The 21,739-nt window shown below is 50.5% G+C and overlaps 1 protein-coding gene and 1 non-coding gene across 2 annotated transcripts; one reads left to right on the forward strand and one right to left on the reverse strand.

Moving 5' to 3' along the window:
- Nucleotides 1-3,378: 3,378 nt before the first annotated feature.
- Nucleotides 3,379-4,827, reverse strand: gjc1 (gap junction protein gamma 1). Its single transcript, XM_068750404.1, has one exon. It carries the CDS (start codon nt 4,825-4,827, stop codon nt 3,379-3,381), a length of 1,449 nt encoding a protein of 482 aa, XP_068606505.1.
- A 7,769-nt stretch (nt 4,828-12,596) lies between these two features.
- trnac-gca (transfer RNA cysteine (anticodon GCA)) lies at nt 12,597-12,668 on the forward strand. Its single transcript has one exon. It is a non-coding gene; the product is annotated as a tRNA-Cys (tRNA).
- The last annotated feature ends 9,071 nt before the right edge of the window (nt 12,669-21,739 follow it).

Below are 21,739 nucleotides of genomic sequence, written 5' to 3' on the forward strand. Positions count from 1 at the left end.
GGTCTAGAATTGCTCCAGGCGACCGCTCTGTTAGCAACGAAGAGCTAGCTTTTAAAACCCGTACAGCAAACGGAAGTCGTGAGGCATTCATAGGCAGATGTCTCCTAATCGCGAGCTAAAGTTCATCTCTCACCGAATGAACAGCCAAAGTGACATCGCCTCGCTCTCCTGCGCTGTTCCCGTCAGCAGCACAACAATCAGCGTGTCCGACTGGGATTTTCCTGTGAGTCCCGCCAAAGACTGCTCTCCACCAATCAAAATCAGACGCAGGTCTCAGGCCGACAGCAAAACCAGGACCAAACCGAGGTTATTCTTATTCTTTCCATCGTAAACCTTTTTCTCTTCTGAGCATAAAGAAAAGACAGCGAGGGTTCGTTGATTCAGCGCTTCTGTTTTATTTTTGTAGGAAAATAAGTCTTTTCACATGCAAATCGGATGTCTTCATCAAAGAATATGAAAAAGACAACAACAACAAAAACAGACGTTGCAGCGGGACACCAGAATGGCACTCAAAGTCGGGTACATTTTACAAAAGGCATAGAAAAACACAAACACACAAATGCATGTATGAGTTTCCACTAGCAATACCACAGGATTTAAGAAACATCCTTCTGAACGGAGATATACGGTACGTTCACGGAGACAGACGGGTACTGATGGAGGACAGTGTGCTGTCCCTGATAAAAAAAAAAAGGCCCACAGAGACTCGGTTTGTCGTCTCTGTCTGCGTCACACACCGAGATGGATCAGGCTGTGGTAGCATTGCTGGCTACTCATAAATGATGATTCCACCAACCACAGGCGGCACGTCGGCGACTTCAGCTGCAGGCAGGAGGGGAAATCAATGGTCGCTCAAAAGCAGACAGTTTACCACAATTTCTTTTTTTTACTGTATTGTCATATTCTTTGCCATTTTGTAAAATAACCTTGCAAAAAGACAAAACAATTCTCAATCAAATCAACAGAAACAAACTGATAATGTGACAAACCTGAGAGATTAAATGCTTACGTTTTTCTACCGAATCAGGTTATTTATTGTGTTATCATTATTGTCATTTTTGGAGACAAAATAGTACTTTCTGTCCAGGGAGGAAACTTTCTTTTTGTTCTTTTCTTTTTATTCTCTCTATTCTCCTGTTTCATTCTCTAGAGACAAAAGCAGAAAGAGAAAACTGCCCCAGGGTAATTCTGTTGGCTGAATTCCCTACTTTTCATTCTAAAACAGACGCATCCTAGAACACAACGTCACTTCCTCTCGCTCTGAAATGAACACCCCTGCTTTTTCAGTAAGTCGCCCTCTAGTGGTGACTTTCTGATTTGGAGTTCTTTCCTTTTGATTTTCGGCTTCATCACAAAAGCGGCTAACGGTAAGTTGATCCTCCGTGAGTATTTAATGAGTATTCAATAATGACTGGGAACTGGGAAACTGTAAACCATCCATAAAACAGCAGCGTAGCAACCGAAAGGTCTTGCCCGAGGAATTAACAGTTTGTTTTTAGAGTCTCGAGGAACCTTCGGTTCCTGTTGTTCAGTTCTTTTTTTTCTGGGAGTCAGACGAGATTGATTAAATGGAGAACAGTGTGTGCCCGCTTTTCCTGCTTCTCCTCCCACTTTGTTTGGGAATCCACCGTGGGGCAAAGCTGGGAATGATTTGGATAATTTGGCTTTTTGTGTACATTCCCTAATTTCATCAGCCAGCGTGTCTCCACACACAGGAAATCGACTCACACTATTTACCACAATTTGTTATTTGTTATTTTTTTTTTACTGATATGGTAACGTAAAGGGAAAGGTCTGGCTCTTGATTTATTTATTTTTACCTCTTTAAGTCACTTTAGCCGACATATTATAAAAATATACTATGTCATATTTCACTTTTTTTTTTTTTTTTACAACCGGAAGGCAATTTAAAACACAATAACATAAATATATGTACAACTTATTCATTTTTTAGAAGAGCTTCCTGTCTTTGTCTTCATTTTATAAAAACCTTGTAGGGGGGGGGGTGTCTCCATACAAAACACCGTCTCAAACGTAAGAGCTGACCCGATTTTTGAGTTTGCAATTTTTAAAAAACTTTCAAAAAAGCAATACTTGTACTGTAATACAAAAACAAATAAAATCCCTAAAACAAGTGACTTTTACAAAAGGCTTGGACTCTTGTAGGCTTTTTGTCCACAAACGGAGTAGCATGGCCAAATGATTCCAAAGCTACAAGCAACCAGGCTTGATGGCAGCCTGGTATAAGATCTTGGCACTGACACTTGCATCACACGAACAGTGTTTGGTCTCACTATATTATAGTAATGGCTTTAAACCTTCCTCCATTACGATGTGGTGATATTGCAGCCTTGTGCTTCTAACACTGGGAAGACACTGACACAAAGGCTTGTTCATACAGCTGGTTGGTTCATATTGGCAATTGGAAATCCACGCCCCAACAAAAGAAACCTCATAGAAAGTACCACTGGGGGGCAGTCATCCACAAGGGAAACAGAACACCAGTGCCTTGCAGAGCATCCTTGCACAAGCAGCCATCATGAAGCCAGAGATAAACTGAGGACGTGAAGAGTAAGTTATCAAAACTGGATTGTTTATGCACCCTGTTAAAAATTGCATTTTCTCGCAGGAGTTTTCGAACGCAGACCAGATAAAAAAATAAAATAAAAAAAGCCACCTGTTGTACTCATTGATTTCTGAGCAGCAGATGGTGTAGCCACATAAAAGAACACAGGAAACACACACAAATACACCATCAAATGTAAAGTCAGCACAGCGTAACACTGCGATGGACAAAACGGGACGGACAGGAAACAGCCGCAAGGAAGGTGGCGTTCTCCGTGCCTTGTAAAGTCACTGCTTTCGGAGCGGCGTCTGAATATGCCTCATTGAAATGCGTTTATGTTTCTATGACGTTCCTGAATAACATCATGAGAGTGCCAGGGCGGAATGCTAATTGGGCTACCTTCGCTTGGATGCTGTGGCATTGCCTATGCCCCAAGAATCAAGATTCTGACATACTGGAGAAAAGCAGCCAGAAAGTTAGCTAAGCAGCAAAACTCCTCATCATTCAGTCCCTAAGCGCGGATGAATGGGAATCTACTCTGGAACTCGAGGAGAACGACACGTGTAAACGACGGACTGTAACCTATAGCCGTTTGTGTTGCTGTGATGTTTCAAGTCAAACGGTGATAGCCCAGACAAAACTAGCTGTCAGCTGCAACATCACATTTCTTTGTACACAATCTGGCACACAAACACACAGCCTCTCCAGCTTGCAGGATTCTTTAAGGCACGTTGGTTTTGAAAACCCAAAGAATGCAACGGCTCATCATCCGGATCCTTCACATTTACAAGCGTTCGGCACCGCTCCCGGGGTTAAATCCATACGGAGGGCTTTCCCTCTCCCGATTTGCTGCTGCTGCTGTTGCTGCTGCTGCCGCCGCTGCCTCCCTTCCCGTGTTTGAGTCTATGCTTGCGATCCTTCTGAGGCTGCGGCGGCGGCGGCTGCGCCTGGATGATGTTACTTTGAGGCTTGTCGTCTTGGTTGTCCACGAGCTGCACCTCCGCCTGGTGCTGCTGACTGTAGGCCTGGATGGCGGCTTCCAGCTGCTCGTGAGCTTGCTGGATCATGTCTTTGTTCAAAGCCACGCGAGTCTCACCTCCAGTGGGAAAGTTCTCCTCATTGCTGCCAAATTGCTGCTGTTCTTCTTGAGCAATGTTCGCCCGGTTCTGCTTGCAGGCCATCTTGGCGTTGCTCAGGTCCGTGTAGGGCATCTGCTCTGGTTTCACCACAATGTTGTAGCCCGGTGGAGCCGATGGGGTATTCCAAGAAAAGGGGTACCCTACGTAATCGGCCACTCCATCTGCACCCACCCCTCCCTCAGACCCCGCCTCGGGAGCTGTTCCCCCAACTGAACCCTCCACAGCCCCGTTGGAGCCCAGCAGGCCCAACTGGTACTCGTCCTCTTGAGGGGGGCGACGCCGACGGCGAAGAATGTCGCAGATGGATCCGATCCCCAAATGGAGCATCTCCCAGACGTTGAGGGTGAGACAAAGGACGGTGACGCCGTACATGATGCGCAGGAAGATGGTCTTCTCCGTAGGCCGTGACACAAAGCAGTCAACGCTGTGGGGGCACGGTTTACCCGAGCAAACAAAAACGGGCATCACGCGGAACCCGTACAGCAAATACTGGCCTGTAAGGAAGCCCGCTTCTAGCACTGTACGAGTCACCAGCTGCAAAACGTACACTCTCATTAGCCCCTCATCCCGGATGCGCTTGCGCCCATCATGCCGGATTTTGGGTCGTGGCGCGGGTTGCAGCGGATCCCGTGGCCTTTTTGGGGGCTCGATCTCTGGCACTTCGTAGATCATGGGATCGTCCTCCTGGTCTTCCTCGGTCTCCTCGATTCCACGGTGCTGCCGCGCTCCAAAGCAAATTTTCCTTGGCTTCCTGTGGGTGTAGCCGCCGCCTCCCGTTCGAACCGCGGCAGACCCAAGTCCTCCTTTGGCTTCGTCTAATCGTGCGATCTTGTTGATAGCGTAACCCATGTACATGAGAGAAGGCATTGCTACCAAAATAATTTGGAATACCCAGAAACGGACGTGAGACAGGGGGGCGAAGGCATCGTAGCAGACGTTCTCGCAGCCGGGCTGGCCCGAGTTGCAGACAAACTTGCTCTGTTCGTCGTAGTAGATGGACTCCCCCCCAACGGCAGTGAGGACGATGCGGAAGACGATGAGCACGGTGAGCCACAGCTTCCCCACGAAGGTGGAGTGGTTGTGGATCTCCTCCAGCAGCCGCGTGAGGAAGCTCCAGCTCATGGTGTCGCTGGACAGTGGGGCAGACAGTGTCCCTCTCTCACCTGTTCACAGACTCTGGAGAAAAGGGGAGGGGGCGTGGGAAGACAAGAGGGAGAAAGAGGGAGAGAGAGAGAGGGTTCAATTTCAAGTCACGATCAAAGGAAAGCAGAGAAAACTGCGGAAATCGAATGAGTCCTGCATGTGTGGTGTCGAGACGTGAAAAAGGGTCGGCCGGTTATCGCTTTAATTATAATAAGTGCTCCGTTCGGAGTTCAGGAAACTCTCCTAAAATTGATCTGTTGCTTCTCACAGCGCAAATCTAGGAGCGCATGCTGAATCCGGAGCTCAGTGCCACCGCGGGCTCCTTGTCAAGTTCAGGCTCTTTCGGGAATTAGACGACCGAAAGAGGATCTCGGCATTAAGAAATACCATCAAGCAGCACTGCGAAGAAGCCAAAGTAATCCAAATAGGGAATTTGCTATCGTCAAATACGCGCAGACGTTATTTAACGGCCTCTCGCTGTATGAAGGAATAAATCCTCTTACTGAGCCTCATTCTCTGTGAGGTGCAGTTTTCAGGCTTGTATTAAATCGCCTGGTTTGAGAGGTAAACGCCATTCGGCTGTGTGTGTGTGTGTGTGTGTGTGTGTGTGTGTGTGTGTGTGTGTGTGTGTGTGTGTGATTTTGAGCATGGTTCGGGACAAGGGGACATGTTGCCGATGTAGGTTAGGTCCGTGCTCCAGGCAAATCCAACCAAACCAGCAGAATCAGCAGGTGGCCGGGTCCAGACCATTGGAGCGGGGATTCGGATTTAGCTCAGGCAGTCGAGCTGAACCAAAACACTGCTGTCTCCCAGGGCAGATTTTTTTTTGGGGGGGGGGGGGGGTGAGTGTGACACCTCCACAGAAGTTTTCCCTTATGAAGCCGCAACATGGCTTATTGTCAGTTCGACTGAGAGGAAAATCCGACCGTGCACACTAGCTTAGTTCGGGGTTTAAACGGCTTCCGGGGGGGGGGAGGAGGGGGGACGGATCTCCTTACCAAGCAGGTTGGGAGCTTAAGCGAGGGAGCTGGAGCTGCAGCGGGAGGAGACGACAAGGAGCTCCCAGGCCTCTGCTTTGCATCTCCAGTGGGAGGGGAGGCGGGTGGGAATGTTCTTCTGAGCGGTTGTGACAAAACATGCGTCATATTGATCATTCTGTCCATATAAGGACATGCCTGGGATGCGGGAAGTAGATGTCAGGAATGTCACGGACACACACACACACACACACACCAGCATAAGAGACCATATCGGCATTAAACGTCCATGTGAGCGCAAACTGGGACCGGTTCCTCTGAGTAAGAAGCCAAAGGCCGGCGAGCAGATGGCGTCATGGCGGCGTCCTTCCACGGTCGAGAGACGTTTTCTGCATTGCATCACTGCTCTTCTTGTCAGATAATAAAAGTCTTCCTGGAGAGCTCGTGCACCAGGAACTGCCCCAGCCCCCGTCCACCAGGAGAGACGCTCCAGCCCAGCCGTCCGGACCGAACACTCCTGAGCTCCAGCAGCCGCGTATAACGTAGCGTTTTGCTTTCTCATCCAATTTATGTCTGCAGGAGCTGGTGGGGCAGTTTGGGGTAAGAAGCTGACTCTGTGCATCAAGTTAGGGAGGTGAGTCAGCTTCCCAAATAGCGCCGTCCAGACTGGTAGAGAAGACGAACAGCAGATTGGTGGAAAAACACCAGTTCTGAAGCAAAGGAAGGAAACGGAACGGCCTTAAAGCTTCAAATGGGAATTGTTTTCAGGATCAGTGGCTCGTGCCAGAGCAGTGCAAGGTCAAAGGTCAGCGAGATCCGTTCCATCCTAAGTGATGAACTTTCGTCACGCTGATTCAAATGGACAATTACGGCTTGCATCACTGAAGGGGACCCCCCCCCCCCCCCCGAAGTCACTCAGGATTCACGGGCCGACATCTGGAAGGACAGACAAATATGCTAATATGCCCGGGCCTGTAGATGAGCTGGGAAAGGCCAGAGATGCACAGAGGATAAACGTCACCATCCTGGTGCTCAGGAGGAAAAGTCTTATCCTGAATCTCCGGGTCGGACTGTCGGCTAGACGTTAAAAAAACTAGAGCAAAAGAATCTAAAATTACCTCAAAACTGTACATATTCCTGCAATGAGGGAAACACACACACACACACGCGCAAAAAGGAATATTCATGTACGTGAGAAAGGGCTCGAGGCTGTTTGGATAATGAACATCATGTAAATCGGAGGGGAAAGCTCTAATGAGGATTTTTAAGGTAGATTTATTAGCTTCCGCTGAATTGTCCGGAGGCTGTCCATTAAAATTGACATTTATGGGCAGATTAAGTTGAATAAACTGATTTGTAAGGTTAATGTTGATATTATTGAGTGTTTAATGTGCACTGCTTTCCCATCATTCTGTGTGATCTCGCTCATCAGGACAGATGCGTTAGCTGGCATCCGTCCTTCGCTTTCGCAGCACAGATGTGCGTCCCCCCCCCCCCCCCCCCCCCGCAGTGTGTGACCGTGAGAACACACAACTCCTCGGTCGGCTTCCTCATCGAGTTAATTGTGAGGATTAGCACAGCACTGCTTTAGCTGCGATCCAGCTGATGCTCCTCCTTGTCTTCACTTAAATGTCCGGCAGATTTGTGAATTTTAAAAAAGAATCTTTTTAAACTGTTTAATGTGCATATGGTGAGAAAAGCGCTTTATGGTTCCCAATAAGAAGAACATTGGAAACAGGATAAAGGCACAAGGCTTAGAAATCAGCAATAGAATTATTACAGCATTGAGGCTGATGCTGCTCGGGTCACCCTCTTATTCCTGGGTCATCGCCATGGCGACCCCCCACCCACCCTGTCCTGCCGGCAGCATCCTCTGAACTTTGAAATCCTCCACCTCGTCCCAATCAAACTGACAGCGGTAACTCCAGCTGACCCCGACACCGGTTTGTGAAAGCAAACACAACGCCGGCGTGGGTGAGGGTTGACCCTCGCTGGCTGTTGTCATCGGCTAGTCCCTGCCGCGCCGCGCGCCGCGCACGGAAGCAGACATAGGGAATCGACGCATGCCGCCCTGAAACACAAATAAACCGTAGATTCCAAAGGTTTGAGGTATTCCGCACTCCCCAATTTGGGCCGCTGGCTCATAAAACATGCAGCAGGAGACAGAAAGGAATTCAGAAACCAGCTGAGCGTTTTGATGCGAGGTCGAACGCAAAACCTCAAGCCTCGGCAGGATTCGTGAAGCGAGGAAGTCTCCGGCGAGACGGGTGAAGGGAGGAGGCGGGATCTGAGGGAGCATTGCTGTCCTCTGCGCTCATGGGAAACTCAAAGTTCCCTCATTAGCGGCATCCGAAGGGGAAGGAACGCGAAGGTAAACGGGTTCCATATGTTTCGGGATGCGTCTCGGAGGCGGGAGCAGCCGCTCTGAGCACGATTCGTGGAGATCCTCTTTTTTTTTTTTAGCGCTGGTGACGCTGACTTCTGATATCTGTCCCTCGATCGGGAGGGGTAGGGCTTGGATGTCTGACGGCGGCGAAACAAGCCGAGAAGTGAAACAAATACTCACTCTACTCCTCTCCTAGATGCCGGCGACGGCGTCCTACGTCTGTCAACCTGAGGCCCCTCATCTCCGCCTCGTCGTCTCCTCCGGCCTCCTTTGCTTGCCCTTTAACCTTGGCTGACGTCAAAAGGCCCTGAGCCGAAATCAGCAGCGGCGTCCCGACGACAAAGACCTCCAAACAAAGCATCCTGCTGTGCGGCCGCTCTCTGGCGAAGCGCCTCGGCGTGTGTTTAGCCAAGTGTGAGCTCTTCCTGAAGGGGAGAGGGAGGGGGGGGGGCAGAGCATCTTGCCTCTCTCCCCGTGGTACTCGCAGTGGTCCTCACTTACCCCCTTATCCCCTGCAAACTGGGTCACAGTGGGTTTGTATGTGTGGTGATGAAGAGGACGAGGAGGAGGTGGCGGGGTTTTAATACCCCTCGCAGGATGGTAAGGGGGGGGGCGTCTGTCAGACGTTGTTCTGCTAAACGATACCAAACTTAGTGACTTTTGGAGACCCCTTGGCAACCGGAGGGGGGGGCGTGGCAGGCGGGGGCGGGGCTTTCTGGGAAGGGGTGATCTGAATCATGGCCTTTAAGTGCATCCGACGGATTTACGGTCGCCTGTCGGGACCCGGAGATCCTCCACAAATAATCTCAAGGAGCGTAAAAACAATTATTCGTGTTTGATTCAAGCAACGGAAAGAAGATCTATTTTTAGGACCAGGAACCACAATGCAGGGCAGCACTGTGGCTAGAAGGTCGCAGGTTCGAATCCAACTTGGGGGTCTTTCTGTGAGGAGTTTGTATGTTTTGTGTTTGTGCGTTCTCTCCGGGTTCCACCCGCCTTCCCAAACCGCGCAACCTCAGGTGAAATGCTTTCACTAAATTGTCTAAAGGAAAATGCTCCAACAGCACAAATGAAGGTGAAGCACGTTTGCAATCGCCCCTTCCGGCGCGAGGCAGCGAGGGTTGATGGGAAATGTAGTCCTACATTACAGTGCGTGACCCTTTTTAGCCTCTGCATGCTCCTCTGCTCCCTCACACAGTCATCATAAACGCTCCTTTGATCTTCTAACGAGAGCAAGTTACGAAGCGATTCCTTTCGTCTGGTCTGGATGGGATGAAGAGAAATCATCATCCTGTAGAAAACGGGGCCCACACTCCGGATAAAAGTTTGAAATACGATGCGTCTTTACACACTAAATCACTCTGCGTCTATTTCTCTCTGTGTGTCGAGGCTGTCTTTGCGAGCAGCTCGCTGATTTATTGCTTTCATTTTTCTGCTGACACATCGAGGAGTTGCTGTCGCTGCTTCCTGCCAACATGGAGGGGCTCGAGCAGCAACGTTGCCCCCCCCTCCCCTCCCCCCCATGGATAAACATGAGGGATGATTGATAAAGCCGCAGCGCGAGGCAAACGCTCGTAACATATTGTGTACTTATTTAAAGTGTCATCCGTGAAATTTATGGAGCGTGTGTTTTTACTTCCAATTATCCATCCAGTTCACCAGATGTAGACATGGGGGGGGGGGGTAGAAAAAGCCCCCTCAGGTGGATTTGAACACCGATTACATGAAGACCGCTCCTATGGAGAGGAGCAACACTTTCTCTTGCGAATCTTCCACTCCAATATGGCGTTTGAACTCGCATCCATCAGCGCGTCCCGATCCAGACGCCTCGCAGGTTGATTGAGATCGGGGTCGCTTGAGCTGCCGTAATCCTCCAGCCTGTTTGCATAAACCCAACTAATTTGGCCCATTTGACGGCGACTCGTCCGCGTGAGCACATCGGAGCACGAAGAGGAGGCTCGAGTGACGGATCTCTCAGACGTCTCTCAAGCCAAATGCAGCTATTTCTCAATTTGCGGCTGCAGACTGACGGCTTGCTATTAATGTCCATTAAGATGAAAAGCTTAGTCTCGGGTTGGGGGGGGGGCACAGGAAAAGATGGATTTAAAGATGACTACCAGAGAGTTGAGTTTGGAGGACAACTCTCCTGCTCGGAGTTGCATCCATCCCATCATGAATTCATCGCTGCTGTCTTTACACGCCCTTTTTTTAAAGGGTCTGACGATATTCGATATTGTGTTGTTTATGGACCCGGAGGGAGACGCCATCGTTTCCACTGCGGCGTTGTGACTCTGTCGGGGGTTTTTTTTTTTTTTTGCAGAACCACAGTGATCTCACGTTTGTGCTTTTTACGGTATCGTAGCAACACGTAAGAAATTAGCATCTTTGTCGAAGCGAAATCAAAACCGATAAAGCAGAGCGTTCCAACACAGAACCTGTGTGATGCCAGCATCTATTCCAGTTGCCATGGTTACCTTCGTTGCGTATTGGATTGGGTCACTATCAAGCTATAACCTTGTGGGAGAGACGTTGTTTCCTTATCGTGACCACGTTCCCTATGACAGTGCATGATGAATGTGAGTGTGTGTGTGTGTGTGTGTGTGTGTGTGTAGACGGATGGATATGGGCTTCATTAAACCTAAAACAATTAATAGATATACCAACCGGCCATCAGACAGTTTATGCAAATCCTCCTGCTTAAAATATATTCATGCAAACCGCAGGAAACCAAACAATTTAGTCTGTTTACACACATCTTTGCTGTAAATGGCAATAAATTAAGTCAAAACTAGACGTTTTCTCTTCCTGATAAATGTTCAAATGCAATGGAGTCCGTTCACACATCTTGACTTCACGCACGTTGTTCCACTCTTACAAGCATGGATCTCTTTGGGAATATTAAACCCTTGTTTAATCAAAGAGCGATTAATTAACGCGGAGGCCGTCGTGCAAATCGCCAAACACGCCGCTGAAACATTTGCGTTTAGTTTTTAACCCTCTCCATTACGCGCGGAGCTTCAGCCTCCAGATTCTCATCTCTAATGAGGAGAGAGGACATTAATTAATCTGAGGTGAGAGGATGCCCCGGCATCTCTTTGAGTGTGTGCGTGTTATCATGCCACCGCACGATAACACACATACACACACACACTCGTGGAGACACGCAACGATCGCCTCCTCGGGCTCACCTGCACACTCAGAGAGTTACCAGAGTAGAGGAAGAAAGGTGGGAGGGAGGAAGAGGAGGAGATGGTGTGTGAATGAAGACAGATGTGTGTGTGTGTGCGTGTGTGCGTGTGTGTGCGTGCATGAGTCAGACTCAAAGTGACTCAGATGTTTCTCATTGGACGGAGCAAGTTCAATGTGTCGCCGCGTGCACGTGCAGAGCACCATTTGCCCTTGGTGACATGATTTAGAGGGCAGCGTCTGTGTGTGTGTATGTGTGTGTGTGTGTGTGAATGTGAATGTGTGTGTATGTGTGTATGTGTGTGAGTGTGTGTGTGAATGTGTGTGATTTCAGCAGCGTGCATTGTTTATTTATTCATTTATTTTGCTGATCTCTCGCGTCCGATTATAAAAATGTGACATTAGAGTAGATAAAGTGCACGCCAGCCGTGCACGCCGGCCGTGCACGGTCCTCGCCTGCGTGTTGGTGAAGGGCTTCAATAACCCACTGATAAGCAGCTGGATTTGCGTCGCGTGAATCGAAGCGGAAGATTTAAATGACATCAGTCTTCCTATTAAAGCAAAGCAGAGCATCTATGCGTGTGTGTGTGTGTGTGTGTGTGCGTGTGTGCGTGTGTGCGTGCGTGTGTGCGTGTGTGCGTGTGCAGCAGCAGCTGCAGCTTTCAGCCTCAGTCCATTCTGCCGTCTGAAAGACTGACGGATACAAAGAGCAGAATGGCGGTGAGGGAGACCCAAAGATCTCGTGCAGCATCGCCATTAATGGACTAGAATATATGAAGCGGGGGGGGGCATAAACCGGGTCCCCATCGGTCCTCACCATCCCCCACCTTCCCCCCTGTGGGCCCCCACCCCCACAAATCCCGACATCCTGTCACCCTTCCAGTAACCTCTGTTCTCCCCACGGTTCTCCATCCCCCCCCTCTCCTCCTCTTTGCCGCCGACCATTAGGAGACGCTCGCTCTTTACACGCCGCCTACGCCATCGGAGGGGAGTGCGTTCACCCCACGCAGGGTCGGAGGTCACATGAGCGCCTCCACAGGCCGATCACAATGCTGGGTCTAACGACGAAGGTGGGACGACTGTCATTACAGCGTTTAGGGACATTTAGCCGAGCTGTGACGCTCAGGAGGAACATCTGGCCACATGTTATTATTGTGCGGCGGTACCCCCCACTGAGCTATACCCCCTCCTGACCGGGAGGGGGTATAGCTCAGTGGGAGAGCATTTGACTGCAGATCAAGAGGTCCCTGGTTCAAGTCCGGGTGCCCCCTGTCCACCGGTCCGCCGCTGTCTTGCTCAGAAGAGAAATTGTCTCAACAAAGCTCCTCCTCCAAAAAAACTGATAAAAATGACACCGTAATACTTTTTACTGCATCACTTTGAATTCAGTATTTTATTTATAAGCTCCAATCAGGAAGGTCAATTCACGTTTTTGCCCTCTGCAGACGGTCTTGTGGTTTTCTAATGATGTTCAGTAAAGGTTATTGATCAGAGGACACCAAGAAAGGGAACTTTGACGTCTGAATTCGAGCCCTTCAGTGGCCACATTCAGAAGAAGTGACTATTCTTGTGGTTTTGCTTCAAGTCAAACATCAAAGGCGCTTAAACGTGCCGCGTGATTGGCTCCCCTGACTTGAGGCTGATGGAAAGCTGCGCGGATGGTATTAGCTTCTTCTAATCACACACAGAAAGCTGCAGAAACAGACTTCAGCGAGGGGTCAATCCCTCCGCTTATCGATGAGATTGATTTGTTTGCGCCCCCCAACACCAGGCCTGGAGCGAGCTGTGGATCAATCCCAAGCAGGCCTCGGAGGACGCAGAGCAACGCAGAGCAACGCAGCGACGCTGCCGAACGGCTGTCGTGCTCCTCGCTCCTGATATTTCACTTTAAACAAATTAATGGCTCAACTAACTTCCACGCCTCCGGCCGCCGTGAAATTGGCACGCGGAGCAACACGAGCCGTTCGTGGCGATTTATTTAGGACTTGACGATGAGTCAATCGGGTATGAACACGCCTGACTTCCTGCGGAAATTAATTAGCATTGTCTAATTAAATGTGCCCCCCCCTTCCACCCCCCTTTCGTCCTTTGCCTCTCTCGCCGCGCTGGGGCGGTTTGAATCATCTTATAGGAGCATCCGCGACTCGGTGCTGCTGATGCTGCCAGGAAGCCGCCGGGATGCGCTTCCATCCTCGAACATTCCCGAATGCCGGGAAGATTTCAGCTGAGCTTGCGTGAAGGATCAGGCGCGCGCGTGGGTGGATCAAAGCAAAGAAATAAAAGCATCAACCATCCGCAGGTTTCCAGTGACCTGTTGAAATGCATCTGCACTGCTTGTACAATGATTTAATGGACCCCCCCCCCCCCCCCCTCTCCCCCTCACCCGAATCCAATCCACTGAAGATAATATGGGGAGAATTGATTTTCCTTTTTGCCCTCTTTGAAGCAGCAGCTTCTTCCTGCCTTGAGAGGATGATTGGTCCGTAGGGTTAAAGCTGCAGACGTTAAGAATGGATGTTTCTCTCACCAGATGGTGAGAGAATTCAAAGGACCGAGCATCAAAATCAAATCCCTACGAAAACATTTAAAGGATGCACAAGAGAGGGGGGCGATTCAAAATGCAACGGCTGCAGGAACGGAGATGAGAAACTGCTGATTGACTGGGGAACAACAACATGTTCTTGCCTCGGGTTACACTTGTTCCGATGCAACTTTAATCACCCGATCATGCTTGTCATGTCAGCTGACAGGTCTGTTTGTGCAAAAAATGTAACACAGGCTGGATGCCATCGAGCCACAATGGGACAAAAAAGAACAAGGGAACAAAGAGAGATGGGAAAGTAAAGGGGGGGGGGTTTAAATAAGAACAGGATCAGCATGGCAGCGCTTCAGGTTTAGACAAATACCAACGGGGTAAAATGTTTTATTGCCCTGTGCCTGATTGAGAACCACAGACAGAAACAGACCGCAGCTTCGTCTGGTTAGTTTTAGAACACACTGTAAAGGTTTTAGCACTTCAAAGGGATCTAAGGATTCGCGTTGAGCCCAACTTGGCATCCCCGATTCTCCTGAGCGATGCTTTATATTCAAACTTTGCTCGTTTGTATTTAACTTTACGTCTTGAACTTGCATTCATGATATCATCACGTTCAGCGTGAAGCTGGGTCGCCATGGCAACATCACAATCTGCTGGCGCTAAATCCGGTAGGAGGTCTTACTGTGTTGCGTTGCTAAGCAACAACGCCGCCGCTTTACAGGAATCTTAGCATTTAGAGGTTTGTAGAATTGAAATGCATCTCTTCAACGGTTTGGTATTTTAAAAGTGACTTTTTTCTTAACCTCTGATGAACCAGATAGTTTTAGCGACGGTGGCGTTTGGCGGTGGCTGTCCGTTGTGTTTTCTTTCTTCATCAAAAACGTGTCCTTTGTTTGGGTTTTCGTTATTTGCAGCTGCACTAGTTGCTCTGTTGCGTTTCCTTAAGTCGCTGCTTGAGGAATGTTTCCTGTAAACAAGGCACTGGAACCGCGGCGGCTGCCAAGGATTTGCATGACAGGAGCCAACGAGGTACTTGGAGGCGGTCACAACCTCTCCGGTGCTCCCAAACCGGTGACGGCGGCGGTGATGAGATCCAGAGACAACCCCCCCCCCGCGGCACCCGCATACAAGCACAAAGTCATGATCATCCTCAGAATAAACGCGTTCTTTATGTAATCTCAGTCTAAGCGGTCTGTCTGGGGGGGGGGGGCAGGTTAGGAGAGCGGCTCGGATCCTCCCTGACTCCCCACGTCCATCCGAATCCGGCGAAGGCCCCGGACCAGTAATAAACAGACAGAGGGGCACGAAACAGAAACAGAAACGGCACTGAGCTATTTAAAGTGAGGCCTCAAGCCTTTCTGTCATGTGAATCTTTGATTTTCCCTTCCTTGGTTCTGGATGGTCCCAAAGTGTTAGCCTGCGAGGCTACGAGCCGGGCTACGCTAGCGGCGGCGGAGCATCTGTGCGTGCCTCCGGCTTGCTTCCCATACGCATCACACCGTGGCGGTCTGCAGCTCCGATAGCGCCGAGGCCTCGTGGCCACGGAAACCCATTCATGTATGAATGTCGCTTTGGTGAAACATGACTCCAGGAGAAGAGACAGGGGACAGGGACAGGGACAGGACTGTCCTGGGAGACGCGTCACGTGCCGCTGATGTAACGGCAAAGCCAAAAGCGATTCAAAAGATATGGAGTCGACTGTTGTAGAACCAGAAGGTGTTTTATCAGGAGACCAGCAAATAAAGATCTTTGGTTTCTTTAGTTTCCCTCCTTTATGAGCTAACAGCTAACGGGAATCTCTCTTTCAGCTTCGCCTTGATTTGACTTTCTCTTGACCTTGGTTGAATGAATAATTTCAGGGTCGTTTGGATTTATATTCCCTTATTAATCAATCATTTATAGATTTTCCTGACCCTAAAACACCATTAGACATGAAAGTGTGTCAGAAAATGATTCGTTTTTCACCGAAGTTTAATCCAGACTCATACTTGAAAGCAACGCTAGTTACGTCCGAGGCTCCGGTAACGTTCCCGTTAAACGCCGTTGAGGTGCGAGTTTTCCGAAGGAGATTGTATAAACAACCGAGCGTGACCCCGGAGCATCGCGGCGTCTGGAGGAGCACGCTGTATATGCAACAGAGGCTAAAAATAACGCCGCCGCGCTAGCTCGTCTGGCCCCGGCTCCGTCCTTATTAGCGCCAACATCTTGCGTTTGCTAAATTGAGTGAAGTTATTGTCATTTGGAGAGTTGGAGCGCAAGACGGCAGAATCTCTCTCTGAGCAAAGGTGCAAATTAAAACCAGGAAGTGCACGGCCAATTAGAACACGGCGTTGTCCTTTTCGCTCTGATGGAGCTCGGTCTTGACCTTTTTTGCAGGATGGAAGATAATGGGGGGGGGTTACGGGTCTTGGAGCAGCTGCCATGGCGCTGATGGAATGGGAGTAATGTGGCCATTCGCTATTGTTACGGTGACTCATTACCCAAACTACAAAAACACAACCGAAATGTCTCCAGGATTACATTTGGGACGTCACATGACCCTCGGAGATTCCCTCTGCTGTGCGGTCCAGCGGTCCAAGCAGTGTGTGTGTGTGTGTGTGTGTGTGTGTGCGTGTGTGTTCGTGTGTGTGTTCGTGCGAGGCGGTGACAGGGTGACGGTCGGTCTTGTGAACCTGGCTGCTCTGCTTAGCTTCACAGTTGACGCAGAGCGAGGGGGACGTCGCCCGGGCCCCGGCTGACCCCCGGCTGGCCCAATCAGGCGCCAGCGCTCACGGACAGGGAGGCAGCGTGTAGCGTCGGATGTGGCTTCTGATGTTCTCCACGGCTTCCTCAAAAATCATCAAACTTTAACTATTTGGGGCCTTAAGCGAGTCCAAACGAACGCGTCTTCCTCCGGGACGCTCTTCTCACCAGGCTGGAAGATCTTCCATAATCTGACGATAAGGTTTGGATGCGGCCAGCAGCTAGCCGCTAGCAGCTAGCCCTGTGGAACGTCGACTCGCGGCGGGAGCAGCTATCTGAGGGAGGTCAGTGAGAAAAGAAAATGCCTTTGGAGGTTTTACTTCCTGCGCCAGTGGTCGTGACATCACAACCTGTGCTGGAACCTTTTCCTGACGTCGCTGTTTCCGAGGATTGAAGTCTTCTCTCTGTCCTGCGTGATAAATAATCGGTCCTTTGATCAATTATGACGCCGCATGAAATCATTTATGGGAATAAAGCAGCCTGCTTTAGCCGAGCGCCCGTGCAAGCGCACGCTTTGGATGACCCGTGCTGGCGATGCTCTTAACCTCCCGTGACAACGCGGATAAAAACAAACGAACCGGGTCTGAGTCACGGGAGCAGCGGCGAGCCGAGGCCCAGATGTTGCAGGAAGGCGGCTAAAGCCCAGGGAGAGGTTGTGTCATCGGGAGCCTGACGGTTGAATGAAAGGCATTTCTCCCCCCCCCCGCCCCCCCATCCTCCCACGACCCGAGGGAAGCGGCATGAGACCTGTCGCCCCGTATCACGGCCCGGCGCACGACAGCCGAGCTCATATGTAAATGTGTCAGCGCAGCTCGGATCCGTGTGTCTGACATATCGGCTTGAATATGCATGTTCCACGTGAAACATCTCGGATCCGCTCCGGCGCCACGCGGCGTACATGTCTGAGCCGACCCCGGCACGCCGCCGTGACATTCCCGTTGGGAAGGAGCCTCACGACTGTTTTCATTTGCTCGACTGCCCATATCTGTTCTGGGTGGAAGTGATGTCTGGTTTCATCCACACTGAGTGGGCTTCGCTTTCTCTCCGGCTCGCTCCTCTCTCTCCACGCCAGGATTCACCTCTGTTCCGAATCACCGGGAACAATTTCCCCCTTTTCAGTTTCTTTGTGGCACAAGATTGAAACACGCGAAGGTCAAACGCTTCTTCATCGCGGCTCCCATTTTTTAAATGACGATTTAATTACAATCCGGTTTTGATCTCCTCGATCGCCTGAAGCCACGTCGCCATATCGGCGCCACCAGGCAGATTTCACCACATTCACTCCATCTTCTCGAAGATGAAGTGCCCCCCCCCCATCCGTCCCCCGTCCAAAAATAGTTCCATAAGTCACAGGCATATACCGCGCTTCCAAATGGGCCCATCAGAGCGGCTCTTCTTCAAGTCGGGGGACGGGGACGGCGCGTTTGATGACCGCCAACCCTCTAATTCTAATTCTAATCATCTTGTAATCGCACCGGGAGCAGAAGCACCTTCCCTCTGCTTCTACTTGAATATCATTTACGCCAACTGGCAACAGGAAAACGCAGCGCAGAGCAGAGCACGCACGCACGGCATCGACACGGTTCCCCCCCGTCTGTGTGCCGCACCCAGAGGATTAAAGATGGCGGCACGTTCGCATCTGCTCAACGAGATATAGGAGCAATACCTTGATGTTTCACGTCGCACATGCAGCCTTAGGAAAAGGCTGCAGCGGGCGAAGGATGGTCGCCATCGGCTCAACCCAATCACAAGACACACACGCGGAAGTCACGGGTTTCCGCTCGCTCTAGCGTTCTGCACGAAGCGGCTCTGACTGCGCTGGATCCGCATCGCAACATTCTGATGGGAAGAACCGGTGGAGAAACAGGAAGTGGATCGCTCCAATTCCTCTAAATAGCCGCCCTGTAAACCGCGTAATTGAATTCAACATATCCTGCAGGCACTTCGCCAATTATGCAATTCTGAAAATTTGCCGAAGCCCGATTCAGTCGTGCACAATTCGGATTAAAGCAACGTTGAAATAGCAGGATGAAGGTGGTAAATAAGATCAAAAGGGTTTCTGGGGAGGGCATTTAGGGCTCAAACTGTCATCCATGAGTGATGATGGTGATGGTGTGTTCTGGAGGAGAGCGTGAGGCTTTAGATTACCTTGACATTAAAGGTGCGCCGCTTCGCATCGATCGGACAGTTAAGAACCGCTTTATTTACATTCAGATGCAGTTTAAAACGCTTTCTCTCTTGAAAGGGTTGCGTGCAGATGGGGCCCGCTTTTAATTCAGCACGCAGCTATCGATTAGCCTCCCAGGAGCAACTGGTAATAGAATATATGCATGGCTTGATGGATTTTTCACAAGTGCTTTCGGAAATGCGTCATGAAGCTCGGCGCTGCGTCGTTTGAAATTGCGGGTCGATGGAATTTGACATAAATGCTGGACCTCCTGCAGATAGAAGGTGTCTCACATGGCTTTAATGACACGGATGTTTGATTCCGATCGCTTTAACTGTTGCACTCACGATGTCGGTGAACCGGAGGCTTCAAAGTCCCATCGTCTCACTCGCGGCTGCTGAATAAAGGACCGGGGTTACCTTCAAACGCCCGTAGGCCCGTCTCTCAAAGTCTGGGGCTTCTCAAAGTGGGCACCAATACAAAACTAGAAAAAAACCTCAGAGAGCACAGACCTCTGCCAAGCAGCTCATCACCGAAAGGTTCCAGATTGTTTATACACCAAATGAAAAGTAAAAGAGAATCTGAGTATTTTTTACTGATTTTTGAATCCATAAATGAGTTTTAATGTTAAAATGTAATATTCTTTTTCCCTGACCTCATTCTGGATCAGAGCCAGAAGAAAATGCTACGTTAGCTCCTGCTAACTGCACTACCCATGCTACCCCTGAGGCTGCATTAAACAAACAGGACACAGGAGCGCTACGGCTACGATGCTAACCACAGCGATGGGGCATCTCCTCGCCGCCACACAGAATCTGCTCCTCATCTCTCTTTCCCAGCGCTGGGGGGTTCACAAAGACCGGCCTTCCCCTCCTCCGATGGAGGTGCAAATCCCTTCTCCAATCCACCGGGGGGGTGCAGAGGTATAAGCAGGCAGCAGATCTGCTCTCTGACATTTATATTTATAGTATGCAAGGATGTGAAATGGCCACCCCCCCCCCCCGCTGGACGGAAATGAATGAGGAAGACTGATGGAGGTGTTTGCATCTACTGGAAGCTGACCAAGGAATAAATTCTGAATAAATACACAGCATGCTGCAGGAGGCGAGCATCATTCAAGCGCTGGGCTCTTTCATTTGGCAACATCCCAACGACACAATGACTTTCCATAAAGCCAGGATTCTCCAAAGCACTGGGGGGGGGGGGGGGGGCACTCATTATGGTTACTGCCGCTGTGGCATTGAAAAATAAAATGCCGTATTAGAAAGGCGTCGAGCACAATGAAACGCTTTCCCATCACGGTGCCGGTTTAACAGCCCAGAGTTTCCTTTGATGGCTCGACTGCAGCAGAGATCAGACGATCGATGATGTGATGGGATGTTGGGGGGGCTGTGACAGGAATGGGTTGGTAAAGGATGGTAAAGTGGGGTTTAGAGCCAGAGCATTATGGGTAAAGGAGCTCCAGGTTGGTTCGGTCCACACAGCACGAGGCCCAATTTTAAACCGAATTGTACTTAGAAATGAAACATTTCATTTATCTCTGTTTCAATCATTCCATCTTGGCTTTTTGGGGCCCGTCGGTCCCGATCTGGTCCAACTGTTCACGCAACGGAAAGTTATTCTAGTCTGAATGCACTTCCTTTGATTTAGCCACGCAGGAGAACCCCTGCGCCCCCCTGCTGGAACAGGTGGAGAACAAAAGGTTGTGAGTCTGCCCTGACGTGATGCTGTGGGTGTGTGTGTTTAAATTAAGGTATAGTAATGTTCAAATGTTCAGCTTAAGCCCAAACAGGGTCGTTTGTGCCGGAAAGTTCCCACGAAGCTCGGCGCGTCACGCAAAAAGAGAGAGAACGCAAAGTGCAGAATAAACCGGGGACGAGCCGCCGCTGCGCGTCACGGTGCCACAACGGCGCACCCGTGATCCCCGATGCCCCCCCCCCCCTCCCTCCCTCACCGGGGGAGGGGGGTCCGGGGGGGTTACAAACGAGCCACATTAAGAACAAAGGTGGAAATACATGCAACAGTGCGTGCGGGTTCTTACCGCGACGCGAGTCTGTGATGAAGCTTTAAGATGTAAGATGCTCCTCGGTCGGGGAGGGAAGGTCGTTTTGGACTTGGGGGGGGTCCAGACTTGAATCCCCTCCGTTGAACGAGCCGCTCCGCTGTTTCACTGATCTCCGTCTTCATTCAGTCTTAAGGCATCACCGCGGAAGGTGTGAGCATTCTTTGTCCACGCACCCCCCCCCCCACCCCCCCACACACACACGCTGCTCCACGCTGCTCCACGCTGCTCCGTATTCACGTGCTGAAGGTCGATTGAACTACGAGTCCTGCTGCGTAAAACCGGTGCCAGAAATCCCCGCGGGGCCCATTCCGTTCCAGAGGCGTGAGACAATGCTGCGCGTGCTGGCGCGCACAGGGGCTGCTCCGCCGCCGGGAACAGTTGGATCCGCGCACTAAAACCGATCCTGTTTGGCTCACGCGTGCCAGCTGTGTCCGGTTCCGTCTCTCGGGTCCCTCATCTTTTGTTTCTTCTTCGCGGGGGGGGGGGCGAGCTGCGCCGCCGATCTGTTGATGCGGTCCTGCTGCATCCAGCGCCGCCGGTTAACCGGCGCCGGGCTGACCCCCACCCTCTCCGGTCTTTTTGAGTGACATCTGGATCCGACTGGAATCACGGCGACCTCTTTGCGGGGAGCTGCAGAGCAGGAATGCCGCTGCTGCGCGCGCGTCTTTGACAGTGCGCGCCCCCGACAGGTCACACATCTCGGGTCCCCCCCCGCACAAGAAAGGGCAATTAGGACTATTTATTCTCACAGTTACGTTAATAAACCTAAAATACACGCGTCGCCGTTTTAAATAGCCTGAACGCATCGATCGATCATTGATTGATCGCTTTC

This window comes from Brachionichthys hirsutus, chromosome 16 (assembly GCF_040956055.1).
Source record: "Brachionichthys hirsutus isolate HB-005 chromosome 16, CSIRO-AGI_Bhir_v1, whole genome shotgun sequence".
In the NCBI taxonomy this organism is placed as follows: Eukaryota; Metazoa; Chordata; class Actinopteri; order Lophiiformes; family Brachionichthyidae; genus Brachionichthys; species Brachionichthys hirsutus.

Coding starts and splice junctions, on each gene's coding strand:
- gjc1 (XM_068750404.1), bottom strand. CDS start 4,827: ATGAGCTGGAGCTTCCTCACGCGGCTGCTGGAGGAGATCCACAACCAC.